Consider the following 20,014-nt stretch of genomic DNA (forward strand, 5'->3'; position numbering starts at 1 on the left):
TCCAATGAAGTCCAGGCTTGGAGAGGCAGGCAATAGCAAACAACCTCTGTTATTCTCTTGCCATAAAAACCCCACCAGAGATCAACTCTGATTTGAGGGCTCACTCCACCAATCTCTAGATGGGATTAAATAATCTTTTAGCTCACAACAGTCCGTGTCTTATCAAAACTAAGAACTCTATATTAATACTTATCAGTTACTGTCACGTGGGGGCTTTCATTTGTGTTTAGCAACCTCATTCTAGAACTACTCCCAAAGCATGATTTCTACTAGTTTGAACAAGAGAATATGATGCACATCATGATGGAATTAAAAGGCCAAACCTTGCTCATGCAAAACGTGAACACTTCTCTGCAAGTTAAACTGGACTGTGCTTAAAGAGATCGAATAGTAAAGGGATAGGAACTATACTAATATGTACTGTTGCTGTAAATATGATCTTGCTGGGTAGTTTCTGTGTAAATATTTCAGCCTTTGACTTCCTTGTGATCTATTTCAGCATTTCAACTCTTTATTGAATTTCTGCTGGCTTGGTTTATGCAAATTTGCATTTATTGAAATGTCTTTGAAACTGACTGTATTCTCTTACACTATGTAATCTGCCTTGAGTCTCAGTGAAAAAGGCAGACTATAAATTATGTAAATAAATAAATTTATTGTGTAGTGAGAAGCAGCAAAATACTTTTTTTTTTCTCCCCCAAGCCTTAGTTTCCCATGGTCTTTCTCTTGGCTCGGGGTAGTGAAAGCAGCATTGAAAAACGCCCTTTTGCTTTCTGCCAAAAGCATCATAAGGGTTATTGCACAAGAGGCAGAGGCAAGCCCCAACTACTTTGGAAGGGCAACGCGTGCCCAAAGTCCTTTCTGGGCGGAGCTCGTGCGCTGCAGCGACAACCACGTGCGCCGTGTGCTGTGACAGCGGCCGTCAGTCACGAGGTGCCTAGAAAGGCGCGCGACGAGGCGAGTCCCACCGAGGGCTCAGCGTGACCCTTCCCCTGCCGCCCCCGATCGCGCCGCCCTTTCAATTCGGCTTAGAACGCCCTGAGAGGTGACGTCACAAACGGGGGGCCGGAGGCACGCCCAGCTCGGGGACGACCAGATCACGTGACGCGCTCTCACGGCTGCGTCAGCTGATCTCGGCTGAGCTGTAGAGGCGGCGATGGAGTTTCTCTTGGGCAACCCTTTCAGCTCTCCTGTGGGCCAGCGTATCGGTAAGGCCGCCAGACTTCGCCGTCGTAGTCCTCGTTCCCAGGTTTTACTCCCCCCCTCCCCCAACATCCTCACTCCTTTTTCTTCACTTGAGTTTCTCCCTCAGGTGAAGGGGCTGCGCGGTAGGCGGGGCTTATAGTCCTTGGGGGCGGGCATAATGATTCCTGGAGCCAACCGAAGCGCGGTGTTGTTTTGACTGACAAACAGCACAAGCCAATAGGAAGCGGGGAGGGAGGTGGGCTCTTGGGAGCTGCCCTCCTAAACCAATCCTGAGGTGGGGAGGGGTCTCGAAGCTAGGAAAAAGTTTGTGTACTTAAAGGGGCAGCGCCCCCTGTTGAACTAGTGCCACGCCCCCTTGGAGGAACGGGAGCGTCAATTGCTTCTCACTCTGGCTGTGATTCAAAACAGAATCTCCGGGAATTTAGGATGATCTTGAAGTGGTACCGCTGTTGCCTCCGTTGTGGCGAGGAGGAAGTAACACTTGTTGCAACAAAGTTTGTTCATAGAGGGTTGCCTCACACGCTTGACTGACTTCTCAAAGTGGGTTTCCAGGGAAACGAATGGATGATCAGAGCCCTAAGGGTGACAAAGCTAATCCGAAAAATCCCTCTGAAATCTTTGTTTTTGGAATAGGAAAAACAAGTTTCTGATGGTAATTAGTGAACCACTAAATCTACACTCTGGGGGAGTGTAGTTGATTACAGAGGAATTCCATCCATTGGTTTCTGCAGCAGAGTACTTTTTTAATGGGCAAGAGCCTCAAGGAACATTATAGTTTTCTGGTCCTCGTTCTTTCTGATCTCAGGATTTGCATGCAAAGAGGGGGCTGTATGTTCACTTCAGAGCTGCTCTTAGCTTCCAAGGAGAATACTGGCTTTTGTGTTTTGTAAAAGTGCATGCATTGGTGGCTTAATTGACTAAAGCAGGCCCCGGTGACTCACCTGTTGCTTCAGTAGATCCGACTCCTTCCTCATTTCATCCTGCCCTAGTTCGCATAAGACCTTCCCATGTGGCCTTATAACACAAAATCCACATATATTGGGTGGAGTCACTGGAAATTCCTGGCAATCCAAGACTATTAATTTAACAACTGGGTAGTAATGGAATATTCTAGTCATTGTCATTCCTCTCTATTGGTCATCAGGGATTCGTTTAGAGTACTTTGTTCCTCTATATACAATAATGGCAGCCTACTAATTCCTATGTGAATCTGTAGTAATGCCCTGGTGAATCAGTGTCAGTGGTTGAATTAATAATCATGCACGGTTGAGAGCAGACTATGGTTGCTGACTGGTTAAAGCAGTACACTTTCTGTTCATTTGGTCAAATGGTGAGCAGCCTTGTGATAGTAATTGATTAAGGAAGGATAGTGCAGAGCTTGGAAGCTGGAACAAGAGCTGGAATATGTTATAGCCATTCTCTTCTGACTGTAGTGGCCATCATGATTTAGCTTGCCTTGGTCACACCCAGTCCTATGCAGGAAGCCCAATCCTGTGCATATTCACTCAGATGTCCCATTTTGTTTAGTAAGATCTGCTTCTAAACACCTGTGCATAGGTTTGCAGTCTGAAATTTGTACTAGAAGATCTCTAACTCTCATACCGCAAAAATTGCAATGGATGATCATGAACCTTTGTTCCTATTCAAAGCAACTTTGCCTGTTGGAGCCATCTCCCAGTTGTTTCTGATGATTAATCAGTTAATCAATTGAATGAAACATTTCTGTGTTTCTGTATAAGTAATGTTTGTGAGACAAACCCCTCTGTAAACCAGATACTGTAGTTTGAAAAGCCAATTTAAAATCAATATCTAATTCAGGGGAGGCATATAAATTGCTTATAAAAATATCAGGGGTTTAGTCCCTGATGTTCACTCTTAATCTTGCTGAAAATTTGCACTAATACAATCCATGTCACTATTCTTTCAAAAATCCATAGTAAACACTTCCATTTCACAGCATACTAGAACCCCCTGAAATCTGAAATAACCTGACCAGCCTGTAAAACATAATGCTTCAATGTTATGTTACACATTGCTAGTATCATCACCACACCCGGGAGGCAGTCTAACACCCTTCTAAACTGACTTTGAAGTTTGCTAGAGATGCTTACACATGTCAGCTTGGAATTTTCAAGTTGCCAGCTGGGTTTAGTCTTTAATTCTTTTGTCTGATAACCCTACCATTTGGAATATTTGTGGGCCAGTGGAAGTCATGCCTGCTTGCCTGCTGTCAAATCGCCCTTCTGTGCAGAAGTCATGCTGGCCTGGGTTAGATTTCAAGAAGTGTGGATGGTTCTAATTACAGCTCCTATAGTTGAGCCTGGCATCTAGATCTTGCATGTGACCAGTGAATAGCCTTTGTGTTTCTGAACAGCTTCATCAAAGGAGTAAAGTCCAGGATTTCCTCCCCTCTCCCCTTTTTAAAATGTAAACTGACTAAAGCATCACTAACTTCAAGATCCAGCCCATGGATTTATGAAAATAAGAAGCATTGTTTAGGTAGTTGGGAGAGGTTATGAAAGTCTAGCCCTTTGAAGCAATAGTCTTCATGTACAGTGAAAGAGGGGAAAAACCTGATCTTTAAATGTGCAGGCAGAGTGACGCAAGAGACCTGTAGAATGAACTAGAATTACACCAGAGGTTCTAACAGAGTGTGGTGCACTTTCCTAAAGTGGTGAAAGCAATTGCTGAGTCAAATATAGTCTCCACTTGACCTCCCTCTCCCAATATTCTGCATTGCTTGGATCAGGAGGCAGATGGTGACTCAGCACTCTCAGTAGCTGTGTGCCCCTCATCTTTTGTGTGAGAGCGGAAGGGATGTTATGAAGGGCAGCCCTTTGTTTTAAGGTTCTCTCCAAGTGGCTGCAGGTAGTTCTGCTTTCCTGTCCCTGTTTTTTATCTTGTTCATCTGTTCATTGTACACCACGACCAAGAATGAGAGTTGTGATATAACCCAGCTATACTTGAATGGCATGTTATAGATTTTCAGTTTATTTATGTAGGTGGGCTCACTATCAAACATTGAAACCCCCTGATCTAGACTCAAATCAGATTGTCAAACAGGGTGTCGTGTACCTTTTCCCTTGCCTCATCCAGCTGAACCTGGGTGGTCTTTTGGGAGAGGTGCCCATATTTTTTCAATTTGATCAACAGTTTCCAAAGAAAGTGGAATTAGTAATGATGATAAGATAAAATCTGCTTGGATCTGGAAAAGAGTTTTTTTACTGCTATATCTTTTTAAAAAACTTTTTATCATCAATTATTACAAAATAACCTAAAGTAATAATATACTTTAAATTATAATCTATGAATTTAGCTTTACCTAAATTATTTTAAATTAAGGGTTGGCAGAACTGAGTAATTGCCCCTTGGGAAATATGTCTTGTTCCCTGGCCATCAGAGAGGAGAAAAACAGTTACTCTGCTCCCAGCAATCTGATGGAGCCCTCCTTCTTCCCGAGCTGGGCCTTGATCTCAGTTCCAAGTTGTACTACCCTTCCCTGCACCTTCCTTAGCAGTGGCACAGGTCACATCCTGATACTCTACATTCTTCAAGCTAATTCTAATCCTTGCTCTTGGTCTCCATATGTAGTTCCTGTTTCTCTGTCATCTTCAGTTACATTACCCAGGTATACACATTTTATTTTGAAATAGGGTTGCAAGCCTCCAGGTGGTGGCTGGAGATCTCCCGGAATTACAACAGATCTCCGGGCCATAGAGATCAGTTTTCCTGGAAAAAATGGCTGCTTTAGAGGGTAGACTGTGGCTGATTCCGCACACGTTGGATAATGCGCTTCCAGTCCTCTTTATAGATCATTTGGGACGGATTTTTTCGTGTGCGGAACCAAAAATCCACCTCAAACGATGGATAAAGTGCATTGAAAGTGCATTATCCAATGTGTGCGGAATCAGCCTGTATGGCATTATACCCCACTAATGCCTCTCCCCTCCCCAAACTCTACTCTTTCCAAGCTCCACCCCCAAAATCTCCAGGAATTTCCCAACCTGGACCTGGCAACCCTATTCTGAAAGCAGAATTTAGGTTTTACTTCTGATGTACATGACACCAAACCCTGCTTATACTTTTGTCAGGTGGTTCCTTTGCCATTCTTTCTTAATCGCATTCTTCTCCTACTGTATGCTCCCTTCCATTGCTCTCCACTCTGGTTTCCATGTCCATGTACTATGCAGTGAAGTACTGGCAACAGGGGTCATTTCGTAGAAAAAGAGCTGGAGGAACTAATTAGCATAACTCATTAGCATAACTCATTAAAATACGCCATGCCTCTTGCCATCACCGGAAGTGTGTCATTAGTATGACTGATTTGCATATGCCACACCCCCTGGCACCACCTATTCTGGCTGTTTTGGACCCAATCCTGGCCAAAACGGGCCCAAAATGGCTGAGAGTCAGGTGGGCGGGGCTACCTGACATGTGACCTCTTTGGGGAACTGCCGGAACTGCATTCTTGTGTGTTCCCCCTCGAAATGAGCCCTGACTGGCAATATTTTCTCCTTTCACTGTTGCTAGTCAGGGTGCAATTGGATCCTATTATAGCAACTTTTTCTAGTATTATAGCCATTTGGCTATTTCCATTGGAATTTTCTGTTTCTTATATATGAGCTTTTCCAGGCAGCTGGAAGAATTCTCTCTCTCTCTCTCTCTCTCTCTCTCTCTCTCTCTCTCTCTCTCTCTCTCTCTCTCTCTCTCTTTCTTTCTTTTATAGTTTTATTTATAGTCTGCCTTTCTCACTTAGACTCAGGAAAGATTACATTGTAAATCACTATGATCAACGGCTTGGACATTCAGCAAACAATTCAAATATGCAGCTTGTTTGCATTCCTTTCTGTAAAGTAAATGGTTTGGAACCTTGACAGAATCCCCTTTGCATTGGAGCAAGGGTTAGCAAAGATTCTATAGAACACAGTCAGAGTAAAAATGGAGCTGGTAGAGAGACACCCTCCCTCATCACTGGGTAGGGGCTTGAGCAGGGTTTAATTTGAACCACAGCTTTAGCTCATAACCTGCTTTCTGGGCCATAGTTCATCCCTAGAAAGTGTGAAGTAATAACTGAGTTCCTTTGAGTGTATAATGAATAATGGTTTCTGCTGTTGCTGTCTGCTGACTCCAGAGTGTCAATACAGCATAGTCCGTACAGCGTTACCAATGGGGAGGAGCAGGATTCCCCTTTTAGGCCAGCAGTAAAGCTCACTGGGTTCTCTTTGCTGTCTCTCAGCCTATCTCAAGCCAGAGCCACCATCCATACCACCCTGGACCTCTTGGAGAAAGGGCAATGTAAAAATGCAATAAATAAATGTTTTTTTTTCTTTTGGGTAGCCTGTGGCATCCATTGAGATTGAACAGCAGTTGCCAAAGAGTAGGAAGAGGCTGCCACTGAATGCTATCTAATGGTGACGTAGCAAGGATGGAATGCTTTTCACCGATGATGTTAGTTTGCCAGTTGTGGCCGTTTCACTGTTAATTCTGCATAGCTTGGTAACATCTAGATTAGTCTCCTGTAACATGCTTTTTATGTAGGCCTGTATTTGACGAATGCCTGGATCTGGTTTACACTGGAGGGAGCAGTCTTATATGGAATTTGTCATGATGAAATTTTAAATTTGGTGTTCAGTAGCGCCTTAAAGGCTAACTAGATTTGCAAGATCCCAGATTGTAAAGGGCTTTGAAGATTAAAAGTCACTTTAAGTGCTAAACATAGTAGAAAGATAGAATATAAATGTTCTGATTAAAATAAATACCACTTTGCATTTGCTGTACATAAGAGCTTGGTTCTTCCTTTCCCCCTCAGTTGTCACTCAGTGGCACTTCATACCCATCTTGGGCACTTTGTATCTATCATGTTACCTCATTGGGTGTGTCTGTGAGCTGGGGCGGCGCCAGGGTTTCTGGTGCCCGCAGCTGCCCCTATGTGTGCGCCCCCCCCCGGACTGCGTGATGACGTCACTGCATGATGACGTCATCATGCAGCAAGCCGGCCCCATTGGCTGGCGGGTGGCTGAGACTGTGCACGGAGGCTGCCTGCGCTCCCAATCGGGCGTGGCGGGTGGCTGGGAGGTTCCGTGCGCCACCCTGGACGCCTGCCGTGCCTGGCCCATGGCTGCTGCACCTGGCCGGGGGCATGTTGGTGGCGGTGCGGGGCTGGCCAGCGCCAGGCACGCCAGCTCCATGGTGCGTGCCTCCGCCCCCGGCACCCCCTCCGGCGCCCGCCTCACCGCCTCAATGGTGGCGCCAGCCCTGTCTGTGAGTAACTACACACCTAGGATTAAAGGGAAGAGCATGCATTTTGATTTTTTAAACAACAATTTGGCTCTAAGGTTGCCAGCTTCTGAACCATGGAGAATTCCAGTAACTTCACTAGCTGCGGTATTCAACAGCTCTGGATATTTTCACTCTCTAGACTTTTACAAGGCACAGGACCACTCAGCAGAGCCCACTGTTGCCAAGCCTTTTTGGTACAGAGAATGTTCAGCACTCCTTATCAACTCATTTGAGCTGACATCCTTAGCTATTCTTTCAAAGTGCATATGTGTGTGGGGGGAGCTAAAGAAGTCAATCTCTCCAATTCTTGTGTAAAATGTTTAGAAATTAAACAGGGAAAGCTTTTCATCCTGTTCTCATATGGCAGTGGGAAAGGTAGGAAGTGTCTTATTTCGGCTTGTGCAGCTATGAAAGGTGTAGAAGCGTTGCCAGGAAAAACAGGTAGCAACCCTACCTGTGTTACCAGATTAAATCTCTGGCAATCTCTGTCTCTCCATTGGCTGCTGCAAGTCTTGCAAATGCTACCATGAACAATGGATTGAGTTGCTCTCTCAGTTCTCCTCTTCCCTATAGCTTGTTATTTTGTACGCTCCCTGCTGTCCTGCTTTCCATTTTTCCTTTGAAAGTTGACCATCCTCCTGCTTGGGCTGACTCGATCTGCTTGCCAGAGGGGGTGAGGCTGTACCGATTACAGGGTGGGGACTCTGGTAATGCTTGAAATAACAGCTTGTTGTTCAGTACTTTTGCCGTGAGAACAATCCTGGCTAGTGCAGGAACTGCTAACTGAATGGGGATGCTTACAGATAAAGACTGGATTGGCCTTTGCTTGATTCTGCTACCCGTTCTGCAAATGTTGATGTCTCTTCTGATAATTCCTCTGATGAACCTTCTAAAAATGAAATAACTAATACATTCTGGCAGGAGCAGAATGAGCTCAAGATACTTTGATCCCTGAGTCAGAACATATAGATTTCCCCCCTTACTTAATAATAAACTAAGCCACTGACAATCTACCGCATTTCAGTGGTATCCCAAAGTATGCCTCTGAAGTGAGCTGCCACTCATTGGCTGATTCCGCACACGTTGGATAATGCACTTTCAATGCACTTTATCAATCGTTTGAGATGGATTTTTTGTTCCGCACATGAAAAAATTCATTCTAAATGATCTATAAAGAGGATTGGAAGTGCATTATCCAACGTGTGCGGAATCACTCTCTATCTCCTGGAAGGGCAGTCACTGATGGGATCTCTGTGGTAGTAGTCTTAAGACTATAAAAAGGACCAGCTATTTCAGCACTGTTTCAACCAGCCAGATGGCTTCTGGGACTGTATTTATTATTGATTTATTATTTATTTAGTCCACCCTTCTCCCCAGTGGAGACCCAAAGTGGTGTAGTTCTCTTCTTCTCCGTTTTTATCCCCATAATGGTCCTGTGAGTGTATGAGTGGCCTGAGGTCACACAGGAAATTCAGAAGCAGGGTGCTGAGGAGTCGAGCCTGTGTGGTATAGCAGTTGGAGAGCCAGAACAGGACCTGGAAGACTAGGGTGCACATTCCACTCAGCTATGAAGCTTGCTTGGTGATTTCGGGTCAGTCACTCTTCCAGCCTCATTTACCTCACACAGTTGTCATGAGGGTAAAATGGGGGAGGGGAGAATGAGGTACACAGCCCTGAGCATCTTGGAAGAAAGATGGGGTAAAAAGGTTTTAAACTTTAAACGAACGAACAAACAAAAAAGATAGGGGATGACTATTTCCAGTGTGTAGCTTCTCTATACTTGGAGTTTGCACTCCTGGTGATTGTCACAAAGAGCTTCACTGCAGTATCCCATGGATGCTACTCTTTTTGTAGCAATAAAGAGTAATAACAAGATCTTCCTTGTTCTTCTCTGGTGCTGAGTCTTTGTGTCCCTGGAGGGTTAGGGTGGGCAAGCAGAGGCCTGGGAAGAGAGCTGGCAAGGGGCACTGTGGCTAATGGTAACACCCATCGCAAGCAGCAGCTGCCACAAGCAGCCAGAGTTTTTTGACCACTTAGCGGCTCTTTTTAGGCCTACTTTGTGAACTAGTCCTTAGAAAGCAGGTATATATTTATAAACTTACCACCACCTGTGCTCTAAGAATGCTCTAAGAATGCCTCATCATGTTTTGGGGGATATTATTAGCTGTTTAATTTTTTTTCTTTCTTTAGAGAAAGCTACTGATGGCTCCCTGCAAAGTGAAGACTGGGCCCTCAACATGGAGATTTGTGACATCATTAATGAGACAGAGGAAGGGTAAGGTAGCTGATACTGCTAGGACAGGTGACATTATCTGTATGCTTGGATGTGTCCACTGACACACCTGTGAACATATCCTGTTATGTAGGCTCCATATTAACGACTGGGAAATCCTCTGATTATATCCAATTTCAGCTGAAGTTCTTTTCTTAGGAACATTAATAATACAGTAAAATCAAAAGAGATGAACCAGGAGAGAAAGTGAAATTTCTACCTCATCCCCTGATCTTCTCTGCTCACACACCCATATGCTAGGCAACACAGCACTGGCCTATCCAGAAACCTGAGGAATGCCAACCCCATTGATGTTGAATCCTATAAATAATTTGCAGTGGGCTAGCTGGTGTCCTCAGTAAAGGCAGGAACAGCATGTGCTAGGAGTGGCACTCCATGGAATGCAAAGCTGTGGTTACGTGGCTGGAACTGTGCCCCCACAGAGGAAAATAAGGAAAACCTCTAAGTACCTCTCATTCATGTAAAATCTGAAGCCAAGTCATTTGTTTCTTTCAAAAATATCTCATTCTTGCCTTGCAGCCCTTCTGTTTCTGCTCCAGCCCTGCATCTTGGTCTCACTATCTGTCCAACTTAGCATATTTCTGCCCCCCCCCCCCGACCCCCCACAATTGATCTCTTGGCAGCATACAGCTCCATATTGCACATCTGGTCTATTGCTCATATATTTTACTTAGACCCAGGGGACAATGGATTCCCATCTTAAATTAGCTCTGGGTTCCGTGACTTTCCCAAGGCCACTTCGTATCTCCCAGACTAAATTTATTGTGAAGATGGATGAGATGAAGCACTTTGAATGCTGAAAGGGACAGAGACGATGTTGTATCTGGTAATCAAGTTTCATGTCTGCCCTTCATCGTGTTTTGCGCAGAGTCTGCCCAAGACATTTTGGTGCCTGGGGAAAAAAGGGAAGGCGGGCAGACATGCTAAATAAAGTAGGGCAAAATCCACATGCACACAACACACAACATCCTCTTTTTCAAGTCTTACAGAGTGATTGGAACCTGTACAAGAGCCTTGTGTGCTCTTCAGTGGGGCTTATCTAGGAGCATTTCCTGGCTGGATACTGTCCTGCATCTCTGGTATTCTTAATAGCACCCAAGCCACATCTGTTTTATTATCCCAGCTCTACTTCTCATTTCGTATACTGCAGTGTGTTTCATTCCACCACCTCATCCAACAAAAAGTAATGCAGAGATGTCTGCTTTCCAGATGCAAGCAAGTTCTTAAGTTATCCAGTAATGTTTCAGGCATTGAGAGAGTTGTAAATGTGCTAAGAAAGCATTATGGTTTGCCTTGCTTCCATTTTCCATAGCAGGCAACAGGTAGTACATGCCCTATTCTGCTCTAGATATAGCAGTGGCGCTTATCCCAAGATTATAGAATAAACTTTGGAAAAAGACATTCTTCTGTGGATAGGCTGTTTTATATTTTGCTCTCTCCTTGTCCGAACAACCTGTCCCTTGTCCCTTTCTGGCATGCTGTACATATTAATCTTTCCTCACACCAGCCAACATCATAAGATTTAGCTCTGTTAGGGTACATTCACCAGTAATGCCTTTTCTCGCACGTGTTCTCCGTTTCTGTGTCTCCTGTGTTTTCTTACTTTTCACATTCTTGTGGGATGTATGCACTTGTGTCTCTGATTAAAGCAAATTAAATTTATGGCTGTAGAAATTTTTGCTTTTGGCATTCAGGGAGGAGCAAGCTTAGGTTGTTTGGTTAGTTGCAAGACTCCAAAATATTACTGAGGGATTAAAGCTCACTATTGACAGGTAAATTGCAGCCATATGTTTTGCCTCCATGCCAGTACCAACGCTCTTTTAATCTGCATTCAGGCCCAAAGATGCCTTTCGAGCCATAAAGAAAAGGATTGTAGGGAATAAGAACTTCCACGAGGTGATGCTGGCTTTGACAGTGAGTAGTCTGGGTCCTTTCTTAGTAACACAGAGCAACATAAACATTGCTTTTTTCAGTCTTCTTTGTTTCTTAATAGCTGTTGGGTGGGAGTGAGTTTCACTTAGTGCCGTTCAGTTGTCTTCATTAGCTGGGTGAAAGGAAGAATCATTCCAAGAACTGTCATTACTCCAGCAAATTTGTATAGGAAGTTATAGAATTATCATTGTCTCTTTGCAGCTATTATGGGACATATGTGTGTATTTATGTAATTGTATATGTACACATTGTAAATATTTGACTGATTGTATATCTTTTATTCACATGGTGAGCAAGACACGAATAATAATATTTTGAGTAAATAATTTATTGATTTATTGGGTTCCTAGGGCATCTTGCCCTTGGTGGTAATTGGCTTTGTTGGGACCCTTTTCTCTTTCTCTTTTTGTGGCTGTTGGGTGAAAGGCAAGCCATTCTAGAACCGGGTTGCTTCTGGACAAGAGGCACAGTCTCCAAAGTGGAATTTTAATCTTGGATTAAGCAGTGGGAAAGCACCAAAAGATTATAAGAAATATGTAATGAGAGGAAAGGAAGTAGAAATACAGGGGTTGACAAAGCAGCAATTATCCTGACCAAATTTGATAGGCTCTAAACTTGTGCCTGTCTGTATTTGCTACCTTATATAAGAATATATACCAAGTTAGATCAATGGTCCAACTTTCTCAGGATTGTCTCTTCTGACTGGAAGCATCTTGTAATGGTCTCAGGCACAGAAAGTTCTCTCCCAGCATCCACTGCCTGCTACCCTTTAACTGGGACTGCTGGAAACTGATTCTGCGATCTTCTGTGTGCTGTACCACTGAGTCACTGCCCTTTCCCTGAAGGCTCATATGTTAAACCTTTTGCAGTGCAGGGTCTGATACTTTCTGTTAGGCAGGGAGAGGGGTAAAGGGTATGTAAATTTGCATTTTTCTCTGTAATCATGATGGAAAGCAGTAGGGAGCCAAAAGCCTCTGCCTCTCCCCACTGACATCTTGTTTGTCTCTGTAGGTCCTTGAGACATGTGTCAAGAACTGTGGGCACCGTTTCCATGTGCTAGTTTCTAGCCAGGACTTTGTAGAAGGTGTGCTGGTCAGAACCATCCTCCCAAAAAACAATCCACCTGCTATTGTGCATGACAAAGTTTTGACACTCATACAGGTGAGTGCACTTAGATTTCCTGCAGCTGTACAGTTCTCACTTCAATGGCGAATATTCAAATTAAGTTACCCCAAAGGTGCAATTTTTTGTGCCTCTCAGTGTGCTTCTAATTAAGCTCTGCACTATGAGTGACAAATGAGGACCAGTTATGAAGCTCTGACTCCACCAGTAACTACTTTGAGTCTGAACCTAGGCTGTGATGTACACCTGGGTTATTTAATGGACTAAATATGCTCTGTGCTAAAAAGAATCCAACATTCTGTCTCAAAAAAAGTTGAATTTTGTGACTAGTATATAATACACATTTGCTCAGTTTGTAATAATATATCTCCTGTTTTGCATAACATGCCCTGCAGTTTTTTTCTATTTTGTATCATTCATTCTAGTGTTGCCTGTCCGGGGGAAGGGCAAGAAGGGAAATCTCATTCTTTGGTTCTTCAGATTTCCATAGGCATTGCTCATATTTTCCATATATTTTCTGATTCAGAAAGACTAGAATCTTGCTTTAAAAAAAAGAAAAAGAAAGAAAACTTAACATTTTCTAGGAACCTGCCTTCTATGTCAAAACCACATGCTGCTCTTTTCTTGTGCTGCTACAGAACAGCAACATTTACACCATCCACGTTATTTTTCAGGAGGGTCACAGTGTACATTGTAACACTTAAAATTGTAAACCTTTTCCTGTTTTCACCAGTCCTGGGCAGATGCATTCCGCAGCTCACCTGACCTGACGGGAGTGGTAGCTGTATATGAAGACCTGAGGAGGAAAGGTCTGGAGTTTCCCATGACTGACTTGGATATGCTGTCACCCATCCATACACCACAGAGGGTAAGGTTTATGTCTCTTCTGCAGGGAATGTCTTTAAGGTTTGTGGCTATTATAAAACTAGAATGGGAAAGACTGGGGGACCAGAGATATTTATTTGAACACCCAAATATACAGAAAGGGACTCTGGAGTCTATGTTACCAAATTGCTCATAAACAAATTACTCATGTTTCAAACATTTTCAACAGTAATGTATACACTTCTATTGATTTCAAAGGTAATATTTTTTTTCTTGCACTAATTCACTAACAGTGAAATCCTAGAGTTGCTGCAGTCTAAGCCCATTGAAATCAATGGGCTTAGAGTGGAGTAACTCTGCTTAGGATTTCACTGTAAATGGAGAAAGATTGGGATTCTTGGAAAGGTATCAACTTTTTCATGGATGCTATGTTTAGTGTTTGTTAAAATTAAAATATTGCCCAGTTCTTTATTTCTGTTCTGGTCCAATCATATTTATTCCCTATAAATAATAAACTTTAAGGGGGAAAGTTTATTAGACATAACATGAAAAAGGAAAAGGGCTTGTGTAAGTAGAATGTCAAGCTTCTTTTCAAAGGGGATGGATTAAAATCTGAGTAAAATAGACACTGTGTATTAACAAAGCCTATGCAGCATTCAGGATTCTTGCCTCCTCACCACCCTACACCTCATTAAAGTCTGCCTTTCATTTCTGAACTGAAATCGCTGGGTTGGTACCAGTTTTTCCATCACAAGGATTAGCAACGCGCTGCTTACTTGTAAAACTGAAACGAGGATTCTCATCTCGCCACATTCCTCACTGCCCATGGAAAGGCATTGGCTGTGCATTTCTATAGTTGCTGCCCAGATAGTGGGACCCTTGGTTGGGCTGTGTAGCCATGAGTGCAGTTTTCTTTGGAAAGTATAAAAGGTCTGTCCAAAGAACATTTATAGGCCAAGAAAGCAGAAAATGGCATATAACGAGAGAAATAATTTACCTGAAACACTGCTGGATGAATTCTTTGTGTCCAGATTTCCTGTGCATTTTTCGCCTGTTACGGAGCCATTTTCCTTACCCTTTTGTGGATTCCTCTCTAGACCGTATATGCCTCAGATTCCCCACCAGGGCAGAATTCTCCAGCAGTGGATCCCCCTCAGACAGTGGAGTCTCTCCTGCACCCTGTGTCCCTGCCAGGAGCTCCAGGAACTTCAGCCGAAGCCCCCATCACACCCACTCCAGAACAGGTAAAAGTCTATAACAATTTTCTTGCAGTAGAATCTGTCTGAAAGGTGTCCTATTTTGTCATCTGTTCAGCTCTGCACGCGTAAAGGAGATTGCTTCATAAAGCAAGCCCCAGCTCCTTCGTGGTTCATTGGGTGACTTACGCTGTCTGATTGCACCGTTTTTATATGTTGTAATCTTCCTTGAGTCTCAGCAAGAAAGGTGGGCTCTAAGTAAAGTAAATCAGCAAATGTTTGGGCTTTCCTCAGTCAGAGGTGGGGAGGCTTTTTAACTTACTCAGAAAGTTCCTGGTGGGCTGACGACCTGGAGGGCCACCTCTGGCCAGGAGCAAGCCAAGGTCCAGTGGTGCTGGCAGCCACCGAGGCAGCCGTGACAGCAATAGGAGGCAACCTCTGCCCATCATATCACATGCTTTCCTCGCAGAAGCTCCCAAGTTCAATCCATAGCATTTTTAGGGTGAGGATATCAGGTAGTAAGTTAAAAAGAGAGGGACTTCTGTTTGAGTGTCTGGAGAAGATCCACTGAGAGACAAAACAGATAACAGTGGACAAGCTGTAGCGACGGTCTGACAGCCTAAGCCACCATCACATGTTCACACAGCCCAGCCTTCTGTGTCTTCTGATCTTCTTTTGTAGCCAAGAGAAAGCCCAGCTGGGTTTAACAAGTTTGTTTGGGCTTTCAGATTGGGAAACTACGTAGCGAGCTGGAAGTAGTGAATGGGAATGTGAAGGTGATGTCCGAGATGCTGACGGAGCTGGTGCCAGGACAGGCTGAAACCTCTGACCTTGAACTACTCCAGGTAGGGAATTTCCAGAGCATCTGTCTGCTAGCAGACTCTGTGGCCTTGTGACTTGATATGGCTCACCCAAGTGAGTGCACAGATGGGTTTCATTTCAGCCAGCCAGCTTACTTGCATCGTGCCCTTGGTCTGTTGGTTAGGAATGGATTTTTAGCCCTGGGTGGCTCCTTGCTGCCACTTCTTAACTAATTTCCTTGGCTCATTTGTTGATCATTTACATTTTTTTGCTGCGGGTAGGAACTGAACCGGACGTGTAAAGCGATGCAGCAGCGTGTTCTGGAGTTGATCCCCCGTATCCTCAATGAACAGCTAACAGAGGAGCTGCTCATTGTCAATGATAACCTCAACAACGTTTTCCTGCGTCATGAACGGTACTCCCGAGTCCTCTTCCCCCTTCTCCTACTTTCCCCCCCCCAGCCCTCCCATAACCAAAGCAGTCCTTCTTCTTCCACTGAAGTTCATCTTCTTTTTCTTATACTTATAGGTTTGAACGGCTCCGATCTGGACAGCCCACTAAGGTGACTCAGCACTCTTTCCCACTAAAGCATGCTAATAATGTCTTCTCATGTATGCTGATTAAGATGATAAGGCAGAATTTATCATTGCTGTTGTGACATTTTAAAGCCAGAGTACGGTTCTTAATGTAATCATTTCAAGTTTTTTCATGTTACACACATGCAGGTTTCTTCCATTATTCCCAAACAGCTGATGAGGTTTAGGGATGTTGTTCTGGTGGAAGTATTCTTTTGTGAATATCTTGTAACCCGACTCTCCAAGCGTCTGGCTCAGATTGTGCTTTGGCTTCTGATAGACATAAGCATATTGAAGCTTTTGTCCCGTGCTGTTGTCTTGAGTGGAAATAGAAAAAGGTATCTTACTTACCTTACCTTACCTTACTTACTGCAAAAGTTTCTGGTCCATTGACTTTCGTTATATTAGTAGCCACATAGGACCGTTTTTCTTTCATCTGCATACATTGCTAGGCATTTTTTTGTATATATTAGCACGATATGAGGTAAATTTCACAGAACACCAAAAAGCTGAAAACAAAAGGAACTTCATGTGTGTTAGGTACCATCAGATCACTTCTGAATTATGGCAACCCTATGAATTAAAAACTTGGTATCATTAACAGACTTGCTCAGATTTTGCAAACTTCCTTTATTGAGTCAAGCTATCTCATTTTGGGTCTTCCTCTTTTCCTACTGCCTTCCACTTTTCCTAGCATTATGGACTTTTCCAGAGAGTCTTGTTTTCTCATGATGTGACCAAAGTACAATAGCCTCAGTTTTGTCATTTTACCTTCTAGGGAGAATTCAGGCTTGATAGGGTACATGCAATCTTAGAGAGAGGCTTTTCATTGTTTGAGGTCACAAACACTAGCTTGGGGACTCCTTTGTTGCTTATCCTGCGTCAAAGCCAGCCTCCCTTGCAGAATAAAGCTGAAGTCGTAAGGCACAATCCGGAGGAAACAGCCGTGTTTCGAATATAATTGAACCAATCAGAATTCAGGGTGCAGTTAAGCATTCACTTCCCATTGATTTCAAGCCAATGGAACAAAAGCAGGCCTAGCTTTCTTGGTAATGTGTTCACACTGCTCTTTGTCCTCCAGTTAATATTGAGCGCCAGAAGAATGCTCATCAAATGAATGACATTTATCCTGCATGGTCAGGTTGACTGGCTGTGTGTTTGACAGGCATTTGATTCACACTCTCACTTTTCCAAGGTGCTTGGGTGCCTGTGTTTCCCTGTCTGCATGAAATACCTGACCTCCCAAACAGAACAAAACCTGACCAGAAATAGCAAGTAAATTTTCTCTCTCTTCAAAGCAACACAACAATACAGAAAATGCAAGCAGTTTGGTTGATGTGGGGCCTGGTGCTGCACCAGCAGGGAATGACTCGGAAACACCCAACACTCTTTCATCTCAGCTTGCGGGAATGAGTGAGTAACCTAAATGTACCCCATGAGTGGTAACCATCATAGTTTTGTTTTCTGCCTCCAGCCGCGTTTCCACTCCCTATATTTCTTCTTCCTTCTGTTAACTTCCTTCTGTTAAATTTCCGAGCTATTTGTATTTCAGGTAATAGACTCAGATGTGAAAAAGCAGGCGACCCCATGATTTTCATCATTGATTAATAGCATTTGGATTGGGGCTGAGTTTGTGATACATCCAACCATCAATTTAGCTCTCCTTAGCAGCAAGTAGGGTAAAAAAGGCCTGGTGCCTGTGATCATCACCTCTGAAGGGCCCCCTCTCCCTGTATGAACCCGTGTGGTAGCTTTGGTCATCACACCAGACGTTTCTCTCCATCCCTTCTTATAATAGGATGTGGTCAGCCACAGTTTGATTGCAGACATTTTCACTTGCTCTTCCCATTTTAAGAGCATCCCTGAAATGAGGTTTTGAGAGAAGCTGTAGAACGGGGTTTGGGGTTTTATAGAAGGGCAGCACTAAAGATTTTTAGAAAGCAACCCATTTGTGATGTCTGTGGCTAGTGTCTGGTATAAGCTTTGGTTGTATTTTTATTGTGTTGGTTCTGTATTGTTACTAGCCTTGAGTCCAGGTTTCTGGGAGAAAGATAGTCTTATAAATAAGAATATCAATATCTTGCTCTGTTTTACTGGCCTCAACACATGTCATGAGTTAGCTTGTTCCTCCTGTGTTTTACCCCCTGTAGATCTGGGTTCCGGCAGTGTCAGTGCAGGGCTGCAATCCATTGATCGTTCGGGCAAACTGGAAGAAGAGTTTGACATGTTTGCATTGACCCGTGGCAGCTCCTTGGCTGAGCAACGCAAAGAGTGAGTGGCAGTGCCTGTTATGATCTGTCCAGCAAAACGGTGAAAGTTGCAAAGTAACAAAAACAGTCAGGCAAATTTTGCTCTATTTTATATAGGTCTCAACATTCAGCTTTGGTTGATGCAAAACTTTATGTATTTTTGTGCACATTTTTTTGTTTCAAAGCACTGAATCCTGGCTCTGTTCAAGAGAAAGCTGTGGTTCTTGGTCTCTCAGTATATTTTCCATGCGACTCAGCAAATTGCTAAGTCACGAATTCTAGTGGACCACAAGCAGATAAAAAGGAAGAAAGCAAGAAAATGAAATTGAGGGTGCCTCCACAATAAAGAATAAAGGAGCAATCCAAAATAGGGCTACTCAGAAGTCTGATGTTATTCAGTGAGGCTGACTCCAGGAAAATATCCTTGATATTGCAGCCTAAGCTCACTAAGGGATACCAAATTGACTTCAGCAGCCATCTGTCTCCCACACTGCTGGTATGGGGGAAGCATGGGTTCACTTGGACGCTTGGGAGAAAGCAGGGTTTCCCTTTCCAATGGATTTATGTTAGGTTTTAAAAGTGTTGATTAATAAAATATATGGGGGAAAGTTGCTTTAAAGCAAAGAACGGTGAAATAGAAACATTTTGAGATACATAAATATAGGTATATCAAGAAAAAGGGAGGATAAAAGATTGCTAAAAGGGTGATAAATTATCATGGCAAACACTCAAAACCACAAAATGCCACAAAAACAAACTATTCCCACCTTTTTCCAAATACACCATTCTCTTTTACAGTGCATTACTCTTCTTTATTTATTTTCCTAATTGTGTTGGATCTGCCTGCTCATGCTCTGTGTGGGGCAGGGGGAGTTGCTTTTTCATTAGCATTCATTTACTCAGGGAAGCCTGCACAGTAAGGGCTATGGGATCTTCATTGCTGTATAATCTTTAAATTTTTCATTTGGAGTTGTCTTTTAGGGTGTTGCTCTCAACTTCAAGAGGAGGCAGTCTGTATGTTAAAGGCAAAGAGTCCCTGATCAGTTTTATGTTTTATCTCCATGGAAATAATGAAGGCAGATGTAAGCCTTCATTAGCACTCACTGGCTCCTCCACTCCTTTTTCCTCCCTGGCCTCGTCTCACTCTCTAATGGCCTCTGGGAATTGTGGCAGTAGCGACATGAATAATTTCTTTTTAATAGCTTAGGCCAAACAGAGAGCAGAGTTGTGTGTAGGGTACTGCAGAATGCCGGCTGTTTTAGATGGGTGACGCTACCACCAACCCAAGATTAATACTTCAGCTAAACTCCTACAATGGACTTGTTTAAATTACCGAGAGGCAGGCTGCTGTTTTTGCTGTGTGCTCTTCTTAGCTTTGTGCGGGGGGGAGGGGGGTGGAAAACCACCTCACCCATATCTGAACAAGCTGGCGTGCATGTGCAGACCTGACTATATTTTGGTCTGGGAAGGAATTTTCCTGCAGGGAGGGGGTGTTTATGCTCCCCAGCTTCATGTGGCATTGCTTACACCTTAAGT

At 43.5% G+C, this 20,014-nt stretch overlaps 1 protein-coding gene across 2 annotated transcripts in view; it reads left to right on the top strand.

Moving 5' to 3' along the window:
• Window positions 1-1,109: 1,109 nt before the first annotated feature.
• Window positions 1,110-20,014, top strand: part of TOM1 (target of myb1 membrane trafficking protein) — a 28,266-nt gene continuing 9,361 nt past the window's right edge. For both annotated transcript variants that reach the window (XM_054988585.1, XM_054988586.1), the window contains exons 1-11: window positions 1,110-1,208; window positions 9,676-9,760; window positions 11,614-11,692; window positions 12,722-12,871; window positions 13,566-13,700; window positions 14,755-14,901; window positions 15,582-15,698; window positions 15,936-16,069; window positions 16,183-16,216; window positions 17,528-17,642; window positions 18,380-18,500. In XM_054988585.1, coding sequence (XP_054844560.1) covers window positions 1,157-1,208; window positions 9,676-9,760; window positions 11,614-11,692; window positions 12,722-12,871; window positions 13,566-13,700; window positions 14,755-14,901; window positions 15,582-15,698; window positions 15,936-16,069; window positions 16,183-16,216; window positions 17,528-17,642; window positions 18,380-18,500 — 1,169 coding nt within the window. In that variant the 5' untranslated portion in view covers window positions 1,110-1,156. The remainder of the gene's footprint in view (window positions 1,209-9,675; window positions 9,761-11,613; window positions 11,693-12,721; window positions 12,872-13,565; window positions 13,701-14,754; window positions 14,902-15,581; window positions 15,699-15,935; window positions 16,070-16,182; window positions 16,217-17,527; window positions 17,643-18,379; window positions 18,501-20,014) is intronic.

This window comes from Eublepharis macularius, chromosome 9, assembly GCF_028583425.1.
Source record: "Eublepharis macularius isolate TG4126 chromosome 9, MPM_Emac_v1.0, whole genome shotgun sequence".
NCBI lineage: Eukaryota > Metazoa > Chordata > Lepidosauria > Squamata > Eublepharidae > Eublepharis > Eublepharis macularius.